Source organism: Etheostoma cragini, chromosome 16 (genome assembly GCF_013103735.1).
Source record: "Etheostoma cragini isolate CJK2018 chromosome 16, CSU_Ecrag_1.0, whole genome shotgun sequence".
Lineage (NCBI taxonomy): Eukaryota > Metazoa > Chordata > Actinopteri > Perciformes > Percidae > Etheostoma > Etheostoma cragini.
In genome coordinates this window covers 23985411-23996628 of record NC_048422.1, presented here as the reverse complement: position 1 = coordinate 23996628, position 11218 = coordinate 23985411, and the positions used below count along the sequence as shown (strand labels likewise).

Genomic DNA, 11218 nt, shown 5'->3' with positions numbered 1-11218 from the left:
GGGGGGGGGGGGCTCTAAACTCTAAAACTGCATAGCACCCACTTTAAAGGATGAGGCTGCAGAGAATCCATTTGTTGTAATCAATAAATCCCAAAGTCCACAAACACACACACACACACACACACACACACACACATACTGTACACATACACTTTTTGTTTAAAATAGGGGATCACAGAGACTTAATATAATAATATCAAAACACGTTATACAGTATGTATATGTCTCTCATTCTCTCTCTCTCATTCTCTCTCTCTCAGTGTGTATTTGGTTGTGTTGTGTGTATTTGCTTGTGTTGTGTGTATTTGCGTGTGTTGTGTGTATTTGGTTGTGTTGTGTGTATTTGCTTGTGTTGTGTGTATTTGCGTGTGTTGTGTGTATTTGCGTGTGTTGTGTGTATTTGGTTGTGTTGTGTGTATTTGGTTGTGTTGTGTGCGTTTGCTTGTGTTGTGTGTATTTGTGTGTGTTGTGTGTATTTGTGTGTTTCATCAGGTCGCAGTGCGTTTGGCCCCTGTCAGCCACCGTACCAGTGTCCCCTGTCCCTTGTTTCACCCTCGTTTACTTGTGTATTTAGTCTTATATTGTTTGTAATGAGAAAAAATTATGATTTCATGGATTTTACTAATTTCAGAACGACAGTTATGTCGTAAACCGTTTAAATCTGAGCATGTGAAGATGCAGAAGGAAGACGCGAACCAAAATCGGAGCAGATGAGAGCGTCAAACAAGCTTTATTAACAAAAACACACAGTCCAATGAACTTGGGATCCAACAGAAAGCACAAAAATGTCCAAAAATGTCCAAAACTCCCAAAAAGGGCCAGGGGAAAGGAGACACAAAAACTGGGAACAAAGGCAGGGAAAACCTCTCGGGGTTTAAAGGTCCAGGGGAACAGGAAATGCCAGAAACACCGCGACAAGACGAAAGACAGCGCCCCACGACGAACTCGCAGACAGGACAAAAGGATCTGGGAAGAGACAAAGGGGACACAGAGGTCAAATACAAGAGGTCCCGAGGTCGCGGGGGACAGGTGAGACGTCAGGTGAACCACATTAGGGCGGGGCGGGACAATCAGACGGGCACAAAGTGAAACTAGACAAGGCGAGACAGAACAGGAAACCACACTACCAAAACAAAACAGGAAGCAGAACATACAGACACTCACAGGGGAACACCAGACAGAGACTACCACACAAGACCGGGGAGGAAACTGAGAGACAAGGAGACAAGACAGGACCAGAAGACGAGGACAACCCAAAACAAAACCCCAAACCACAACAGAGCATGCATGACTCACATCGGGCAGTGACAGCGCCTTTTTTTTTTCAGAGCTTTATGCGGACCAAACTGTAAGTGAGGAGACGACGTGAGACCTGCAACAATACACCTGAAGAGATCTGCGTTTTTCAAAATAAAAGCATGCCGACAAACTAAACATGTCTGGCGCTGGATGCGTTTCTCGTTTTGACTCTCCTCTTCTGTAAAATGGCAGAAAAAGGGGAAAAATGAGGATCAGTGTTTCCCCAAAAAGCCCGAGACGACGTCCTCAAGTGTGTCGTTTTGTCCAAAACTCAAAGATACTCAAAGAAAAGTCACAGAGGAGGAAAGAAACTAGAAAATATTCACATTTATTTATGAAAACATTCACATTTAACACGCCGACATTAGAGGATGTTTTACTTTTTTCACAATCACTCAAACTAACAATTTATTATCAAAATAGTTGTACTATTACTATTACTTCAAGGTATCTGTACTTTACTTTGCTACTAAAATACCCTTTTATCTTTTCTCTCCCTCTCAGATCCAAGACTCGTCTCTCTTACAGTCTCTGACATTTCTGTGTCTCTGTCTCCACGTCCCCGTCCCTGTCCCCACGGTGATAATGTGGCGTCTGCACTTCTGCCCCGTCCACGGATTAACCTCGCCTTTGTCGGGGGGGCACAAAGGGAAGCCCCTCCCCCGCTGCTGAGCCCGGGCTTTCCAATGGCCCTTTGCCAGGGGAGGCTTTAAAAGGGTGGGGGCGCGACGTCCATCTCACTCTCACGGCAGGACATCCCAAGGGAATCAAAGCAAAGGTGAGTCCCTGTCCCTGTCCCGGCACGGCGCGGCACGGCACGGCACGGCACAGCCGGGGCAGCAGCCCCCCAGCATCCACACACACACACACACACACACACACACACACACACACAGGCCCCCAAACTGGGGGAAAACACAGTTTAATTCATTTTTAGTTTCGACTTTTCAGATTTTTCTTTCTTTTCTTTTTTAGCAGTTCACTTTTTGAGCTGGTTGGATATCAGTTAACCCTCCCGGTGTCCTCGGGTCAAATCTGACAAATCTGACCCCTTAAAAAAATATCTATATCTGAAATATGAATTTCTTTTTAATCCAATTACCACAAAAAAATGGATTTGATTCCTTCCAACGCTCTTTATAAATACAACTGATCACTTTCAGTCCTCTGATCTGAACTATTAGTCAAAATAATTCATCATTTGTGCTTTTTTAACTCAAATATTAGGTATAATTCTACATAAATGAGGGTTATTGACCACGAATTCCAAAAAGTAGTAAAACTACTAATTTGGTGGTGGTGGAAACTAAATAACAGTCTAAAAAAGGGACAAAAATTAAGTGTTAAGTGTAATTTGAATGAGTTTTCAGAGTGTATTTGTAAGTTTTAGTTTCCAAAAAAATAAGTTTTTGTGATGCTAAAAGGAAATTGCTCCAATTTGGTCACAACCAACTATTTTCTCAGTTTCTTAGATGAAACAGTATTTTTTCAGATGAAATAGTGTTTGTGTGTTTCAGTATGTGTGTGAACACCCGAGGTTATAGTAGTTTTTTGTTTTCAGTTTTGACTTTAGGATTTAATTTTAATTTGATTAAGTTTGGTAGTTATAGTTTAAAAACTCGATTTTTATCATATTTCTGATGCTAAAAGGAGATTTGTCCCAATTTGGTCACAACTGACTTCATTAATGTCTTAAAATCAATATTTCCTTACATCATATATATGTTTTTATGTGTGGCACTGGTTCAGTTTGTGCATCAGCTGCTTTTTTCACATCTGACAGTTGAGATTTTTCATTTTGTTTCTTAACGTGTTTTAGTTTTGACTTCTGGATTCTGACTTGTAGTTTGTGTAAGTTCCCAGAGTGCGTATGCTGTAGTTTTAGTTTGGTTTTGGGGTTTTCAGACATGTCTTTTGTCAGGGCCAGGTATGATATCTGCAGAGTGATACAGAACACCTGAGTGGAGGATGGCCACAGTGTTTTTTGGGGGACAGACCTCAGTCTGTAAGGAGTTGGGTTTGGAACTGGAGGGTCGCTGGTTCAAGTTCCCCATATGGACCAAAATACGGAGATTGGTGGACGGGTAGCTGGTTCACCTCCAAGGCACTAAACCCCCAACCTGCCTTTTCATGGGCAGCCCCCCCCCCCCCCCCCGACATCTCTCCATTAGTGCATGTATAGGTGCTGAGCATACGTGGGTGATTCAGGCCTGTGTGTAATAACAACAGTTTAATTATAAATTCCCCTTGTGAAATTATATATATATTATAATATAATTGTATGTTATTATTATTTAATGTTCAACCTGTGTAACTTTAGTGCCCCATGTGAACAAATTCCTGTCAACTCCTGTGGTCTGATGTCACCAGAGTTGACAGAAGTTCATGCCGGGTCCTTTTCTCCAGCACGGAAAAGAGATACTGAGCTAAAAAAAGAAAAGAAAACCTGGCAACATAGTTTTAGTTTAGTTTTTCTTGAAGGTTTTTAGTTTTTATTTAGTTCCAGTGGGCTGAGAATGCTTATTTAAGATATAGTTTCTTATAATAACCCCGGTTCTAAGCCCCATAGAGAGCCGTCACGGCCCCAGTGAACAGCGGCGATGCTGGAAACTCTGCAGGGAGGAAATGGGCAGAAAACGAGATAAAGAGATAGAGAGGGTGGGAGAAAGAAGGCTAAATCAAGCCTTTGGCTTCTCTGACCGACTTCATTTGTTTACTGTAGGAACTAAATATAGGCGAAGGCTGAATCCAGTATCTGGACATTTACGTGGCTGCTGCCTTTTATAAAACACAAACTGCTGAAGTCGCAGAGAAGATTCAACATGTGGTGGTCCGAGCTGTCATTGGCACGTTATCATGGATCCCATGCAACTTCTATGCAAGTCCCGCCCTACGAAGCAGCCCGATTGGTTGGGGTTCGGCATTTAGGTTCAGGATAGCCGATTGGTCAGGGGAAAAATCGGGTTACGTTACCTAGCGAAGGCATGGACGCCCGGCCAATAGTGGCGTGTGAATGCTACTGAAGGCCGGGTCTTGCCTAGAAGTTGCATGGGTTCCATAATTATGCGTCATTTGTGTAAAATAACACTAAAGTTGTTGTTGTTGTTCCCTGTGTTGCTCTTTTGCACATTCCTACTGCTGAGGGTTAGCATCTTTGTCAGCTAAACGTGAATGCTTGATGTTTCTTAAAGCTGCAAAGATGAATCAATTAGTTGCCGACTGTTAATGGAATCGCCAGCTATTTGAATAATCTATCAAAGATTTAGGAGTTTGAGTCATTATTTAGGGAAAAACAGTAAAGCTTCTGTGATGTGAATATCCTCTGGTCTCTTCTCTCCTCTGTGACAGTAAACTGAATATCTTTGAGTTGTGGACTTAACAAGACATTTAAGGACGTCATCTCTTTTGGGAACACTGATCCACATTTTTCACAATTTTCAGTCTGATTTCAGAGACCAAAACAAATAATTGATTAATTGAGAAAGTACTAAATAATTGTCAGTTGCAGCTGAAATGTTTTCTCCTGCGTGTTTAGCTAAAAGTCCTCGTGTCCAGTGTGTCGTCTCGGTACCAAAGGTCTTCACGTTTTTCTTTCTTTCCTTCTTTCTTTCTTTATTTCTTTCTGTCTTCCAGACAAGATGACTCACCACTGCACCAAGTTCTCCGGCCACTGGAAGGTGAGTGTGCAGATAGAAACCCAGATTCATACATCCCCTCTGTGGAGAGCCTTTCCACTGACAGAGTTTTCCCTGAGATGGGTCCCGCTGTCTCTTCTTTAAAACGTCTCGTCTGAAAAGACATGCGATTCATCACCAGCTCTTCAGGCACGGCTGCCGTTTCAGAATGAATGTCGGCCATGTTAGGACACCATGAAAAACTCAATTTCAACGTGACTATCTTCTAGTTTCTTCTCTCCTCTGTGACAGTAACTGAATATCTTTGAGTTGTGGACAAAACCAGTCATCTGAGGACGTCATCTTGGGCTTTCGGGGAAACACTGATCCTCATTTTTCACCTTTTTCTGACATTTTAGAGACCAAACTTATCCATTCTTCCAGAAAGTAATCAACAGATTAATAGACTATGAAAATAATCAACTGCAGCCCTGATCAGCTAGTACGCAAGTCCATGCACAGATCCGATGCCAGGCAGTTTATACCAACATCTACTTGTATTGATGGTCTTACTCCGTTATGACTGGCCGTCAAACTAGATAATAAAAGAAAGTTCTTTGGCGTTTCTTCTCTGTTTAAACTCAGAGACCCAAATGAAAGAGTTATGGTGTAGACCTGTTCTGAATGCCGGCCATGTTGAGACACTAAAAACCTCTTAAATAGTCTTCTGTAGGGCGCCTGGGTAGCCCACCTGGTAGAGCGCGCGCCCATGTATCCAGGTTTCTGCTTGACGCAGCAGCCGTGGGTCCGACTCCAACCTGCAGGCCTTTGCTGCAAGTTGTTGCCCCGCTCTCCCCCCTTTCACATCCAAATCCCCCCCCCCCTAAATAAATAGCCTCCTCTTAGGTCTAATGCTAAAAGTAGTTAGTCCCTTACTCGACGTTAAGTCTTTAAACTAACAATTTCTCACATTAAGAAGTATTTTTGTGTTGATATGTGTGCACGTGTGCATGAGATGGTGTTAACACGTCTGCTTCTGCCCTCCGTCAGATCATTGTCTTCGACGAGGAGTGCTTCCAGGGCCGCCGCCATGAGTTCACCTCCGAGTGCTGCAACGTGATGGAGTTCGGCTTCGAGACCGTGCGCTCCCTGAGGGTGGAGAGCGGAGCGTGAGTTCACACGTGCACATCTCTCTACACTGATTCATAATCCTAAAACAGAGCCGTTGTTTCTTTCTTTTTTCCTGATGATCTCTCTACACTGATTCATTCATAAAATGCGTTGCATTGACTTTTGAAAAACTTTACAACAGCCAACCACGTTATGTGTTTCTACTAAAAACACATACCTGTTATGTAACTTCCAATGATGGGAGACTTGTGCGCTTGACCCCCGATGTCCTAATAATGTCCTTTAACACTGATGGCTCACAGTGAGGAACCTACAGAGCATTTATTCTTTCGTTTTAGAGAGATAGCGAATGGTTAATAATGTCCTGCGAAATAGAAAGTAGATGGATGGAGACAACCGTTGCAACAAAGTTAGAATCAGGACAGCACAGAATTGCCGGACACATAATTTGGCAGAAACTAATTTTAAAAATAAAATCCGCCTCAAGTAGGAAAACGGTGCTAAATTCCACAGATTTTCCGCATACTTTCGGCAGAATTTTCTGCCGATCTTTGGCAGAATTTTCCACCGATTTTATACCAATTGAAGTAAAACTGAGAATGTTAACACATTTTCACCTTAAGCAGAAAAAACCATCTGGAGATTTTCATTCAGAATCACCGCTGACTGTAAAAACTGTAAAAAAAATGAAAAATCCACTGATTCCTTCTGGTTTTGGTTATAAATGTTTCTCTTGTTTTGTCCCCCAGCTGGGTGGGCTATGAGCACGCGTCCTACCAGGGACAGCAGTTTGTCCTGGAGAGGGGAGAGTACCCCCAGTGTGACGCCTTCGGAGGCAGCAACGCCTACCACATCGAGAGGATGACCTCCTTCAGACCCATCGCCTGTGCCGTAAGTCTAAAATGTTTTTATTTTGATTTAATAGCACAGCGGTGTAGAATACAAGACTTTTATCAGAACAACATCGGTTCCCTTTTCTCTGTTGTCCAATTTTCCTTTTAAAACATAAAGACAACAGGAACTTAATACAGTTTGGGAGGGTGTTTACATTAGTGCTGGGTAATGTATTGATATTATCACAATATCGTGAAATGAGACTAGATATCGTCTCAGATTTGGTCTTTTCCTGGTTTTAAAAGCTGCATTACAGTAGAGTTATGTAATTTTCTGAACTTATCAGACTGCTATTATTTACCTTTACCCACTTCACATTACTGATAGTTTTTGATCAAAAATCTCATTGTGTATATATTTTGTGAAAGCACCAATAGTCAACACTACAATATCATTGTGGAATCAATATCGAGGTATTTGATCAAACATATTATGATATTTGATTTTCTCCATGTTGCCCAACCCTAGTTAAAACAAAGCTTGGTAGGTCCAGGAAGGAACAAAACAAAATGACACTGACAGGAAATAACACAAAAAGTCTTATTTAGAGTCCTTTGAAAATGAAAACATTACTAATTTATTCAATTTTTCCACAAATTCTGTCCGTAAGGGCCAAACATGTTTGACCCACTTATGCAAATGAAGGAAAACCTGTTTCTGAAGACGCTGAGAGAAGGTTATCTCCGTAACATAGATGTCATTCACTGTATCTCCCCACCACTGTGTTGTGGGGGCTTCAGGCTTTAATCATCTCAAACGTAATCTTTGACATGTGTAGGACTAAACCAAGAAAACAGAACACAGCCAACCCCTGTGTTTGAAGACATGACCCCGGACAAACAACCATCATGCCTCGTTGGTCCTTTTGTTTTGCAGAACCACAGAGAGTGCCGCATGACCATCTACGAGCGTGAGAACTTCCTGGGCCGTAAGGGCGAGCTCAGCGACGACTACCCCTCCCTCCAGGCCATGGGCTGGTGCAACAACGAGGTCGGCTCTCTCAGGATCCAGGCTGGAGCGTGAGTGTCCCACAGCGTCTCTCTGTCCCTTGTCCACATTTAGGAGTTGTGTTGTCTTCCCCTCGAAAAAAATCAAAACTTTTGTTGTTGTTGTTTTTAACTTTTTCTTCTGTTTTTTGTCCCATTTTTGACACTTTCAACGCAACGTGACACTAACTTATTAACTTTAGTTTTTAAGTTATTTTTGGAATTTATGGTCAATAAACCTCATATATAGGAAATTATACCTAATGTTGGAGTTAGAAAAGCAGAAATTAGGAATTATTGAGACTAAATTTAAAGGAATGGATGTTGATGATAATCACAGACTGGAATATGTCAACTTTTACTCAATACTATTTCAAAAATACTTCACTTGTTTTAGAATGCTATAAAATTGAATAAGAAGCCCCAAAATTAATGAAAGTAGAGATTTGTACTTGGCAAAGAGCGTTGGGTGGAATCAATCATGTTATTTTGGAGAATTAGAAAGAACATTGATATAGGAAAAAGAGTTTTTCCGACACTTCTACCAGTACTAATGTAATGTCTGCAAAGATTAACGTCTTACATATCAACTTAAATTTACCGCCAACTACTCTGATAATCGATCAACCGGTTTGAGTCATTTCGTTCAGTCCAAATATTCCGATTCCAGCTTCTTTACTGTGAATATTTTCTAGTTTATTCTCTCCTCTGTGACAGTCAAACGGACATCTTTGAGTTGTGGACAAAAACAAGACATTCTGGGAAACGGTAGTCAACACTTTTTTTACAATTTTCTGACATTTTAAAGCTTTTGTGGGTAAGTTTTTGATATTAAAGAGCATCCGTTACATTCAAGCAGTTGCTAAACAAGTTTCTCCAAAGCTAATTAAGACTCTCAGCTCCACACAACTCTCTCTGGATCTCTCAGTGTGACAATGTTCCCGCTTAGAAACTCAAATGAAGATAATGACCTCTTCTGAAGAGTCCATAATAATTAATAATAATTTTTTTATGATCATAGAAGGCTTGTATCGTGTGGACGCGCCGTCAGTGTTGTTGTCATTCCTTAGTATTCCTCATGGGGGCGACAGAAACAACGCACTGCAGCTTCAAAGACCAACAACTAATCCACTAATCGAGAAAATAATCCCCAGTTGAAGCCCTTTGGGCGAGTCTGCGAGTCTATGCACCGATCCGATTCCATGTATTTTAGCCCAAAACAAATCTACTTGGATGTTTTTATTCCGTTATGATTGTCTTTCAAACTAGCTGCAGCCCTAGAATCTGCGTCTAAGAGGAAGAAACTGCTATTTAAACATCTCTACACATGTTTTTATTTCCTTGTTACGTCTCCGCCTCCAGCGGTTTTAAAAATAACCCCCGTTTCCCAACAGCAGCCCGTTGCAGCATCTTCATGTGCACTTCCTTTTTTTTTATTCTGTGCGATTTCCCAACAGATTTGTGTGCTACCAGTACCCCGGCTACCGCGGATACCAGTACATCATGGAGTGTGATCGTCACTGTGGGGACTTCAAACACTTCAGGGAGTTTGGCTCCCACTGCCAGACCCCTCAGATCCAGTCCATCCGCCGTATTCAGCAGTAACAACTCCCACTCCCAAACTCCCTCTCTCTCTCTCTCTCTCTCTCTCTCTCTCTCTCTCCCATGTAACCCTTCCCCTCTCTCCCTCTCCCCCCTACAGTGCTGAATAAAATGTCTTTCCTAAACCTCACCGACTTCCACCAATGTTTTTTGCTTGTCTCTCGCTCATATCAAGATGAATACACAGAGTTTGCATCGGTTTGTTCTGAATTACAACCACTTCTACAGATCTCAACATGTCTAGTGTTTACAAATGTTTTGTCAATTCAGTTTTATTATCAAGATTCAATTTATTCACAAAAGTTAAGAGACAAGGACATGATGCAGATATGTGAAATGGGACACCCTGGTAAGCTTTTTGAAGCCCAGACACTAGCAAAAAATCTACATTATAAATACTATCATGCTGTTTGGTTAACAATGGGAACATGTATAATACAATAACATTTACCCAACAAAGAAAAGAAGAGAGAAACCATAACTACTCTAAGCCTGGTCCCACATCATTTAGTCCATCAGTCTAAGTATTGGGCAAATGTAAGATGCAATAAGCAAACAGTATAGCAGTAGAAGACAGAAAAAATAAATTGTTTTCATGTATTTAACTATAAATTCTGAATGTCTTTTACGAAGCAGCAGCATCAAAATACAGTAAATTACATTAAATGTCATTTAGCTGACGCTTTTACCCAAAACGACTTCCAAGGGCTCAATCCCAAAGAGACCCCATGAGGACTAAACCCTCAGACCTCATTGATCAGGTGCTGAGTGAGTGAGTGAGTGTGTGAGGCCACGTGGACTCAGATAGGTAGACATGAGACTGGGACAGCTCTTCACCAGATCAGGCCCAGGAGACGGCGGTCTGATTCCCCATTTATTCTACCAGCTGGACAGCGAGTCCGCTTCGTGGTCGTGTGGTGTGCTGTTGTTTACCTTTTTGTAATTTCCAGATTTCCCCATGGTCTCCGCGGTAAACGTCCCAATGCTTTGCACTGTGGGTAATTCCCTTTGGTGAAGTGTGCATCAATGCAGACTCACGGACAGGGCTCGGTGAGTGTGGACTCACACCCCCACGCCCCTTGAAATCCAACATTGGGACGCCACTCACAAATTTCGTGAGAACGCACACCAATGTGAGTCCAGACTTTAGGATTGGACCAATTGCTGACATCAGAGGACGCCTCTACTACCAACTACGGATAAAGTAGCTTGCTTAAAGGCACGTGTCATATCCAATGGCATGAACATTTCACTTTATTAGGTTTTCTAAGCTTGAAATGGCGATAGGTGTAGACCGAGCCCTGTGTATCTTGCACTGCCTTTGAGAAAATGAAAGCTCAGATGGGCTGATCTGGAATCTTCCTCTTATGAGGTCATAAGGGGAAAGGTTACCTCCCCTTTCTCTGCTTTGCCCACCCAGAGAATTTGACCCACCCATGAGAGCGAGAGACATCATGGCTTTCAAATGAGCAAAGTATGGCAGTTAGGTCAAGGCCACAACCCCAGCCTCCACCTTGCCCCCCCTCCTCAATAGCATTTAAAGCTACAGACACAGAAACGCCCCATCCTAAGAAAAGCTCTTTGTAGGACTGTAGGCACCGAGGCTGAATTTTAGGAAAGAGACTTCAGATACAGTATTAGGGGACCACTAAGGTCTATATAAAGAGACTTCAGATACAGTATTAGGGGACC

At 42.1% G+C, this 11218-nt stretch overlaps 1 protein-coding gene across 1 annotated transcript; it reads left to right on the top strand.

Moving 5' to 3' along the window:
* The first annotated feature begins 1846 nt into the window (after positions 1–1846).
* On the top strand, positions 1847–9666 carry cryba4 (crystallin, beta A4). Its single transcript, XM_034896657.1, has 6 exons — positions 1847–2077; positions 4933–4976; positions 5964–6082; positions 6794–6935; positions 7815–7957; positions 9382–9666. Exons 2-6 carry the CDS (start codon positions 4938–4940, stop codon positions 9527–9529), a joined length of 591 nt encoding a protein of 196 aa, XP_034752548.1. The 5' UTR covers positions 1847–2077; positions 4933–4937; the 3' UTR covers positions 9530–9666.
* Positions 9667–11218: the final 1552 nt, after the last annotated feature.

What these genes read in the sequence shown, in the direction of transcription:
- cryba4 (XM_034896657.1), top strand. Translation starts at nt 4,938, where the DNA reads ATGACTCACCACTGCACCAAGTTCTCCGGCCACTGGAAG. An exon ending in AGTTCTCCGGCCACTGGAAG is followed by an intron (nt 4,977 to 5,963) that starts GTGAGTGTGCAG and finishes GCCCTCCGTCAG; the next exon opens with ATCATTGTCTTCGACGAGGA. An exon ending in CTGAGGGTGGAGAGCGGAGC is followed by an intron (nt 6,083 to 6,793) that starts GTGAGTTCACAC and finishes TTTGTCCCCCAG; the next exon opens with CTGGGTGGGCTATGAGCACG.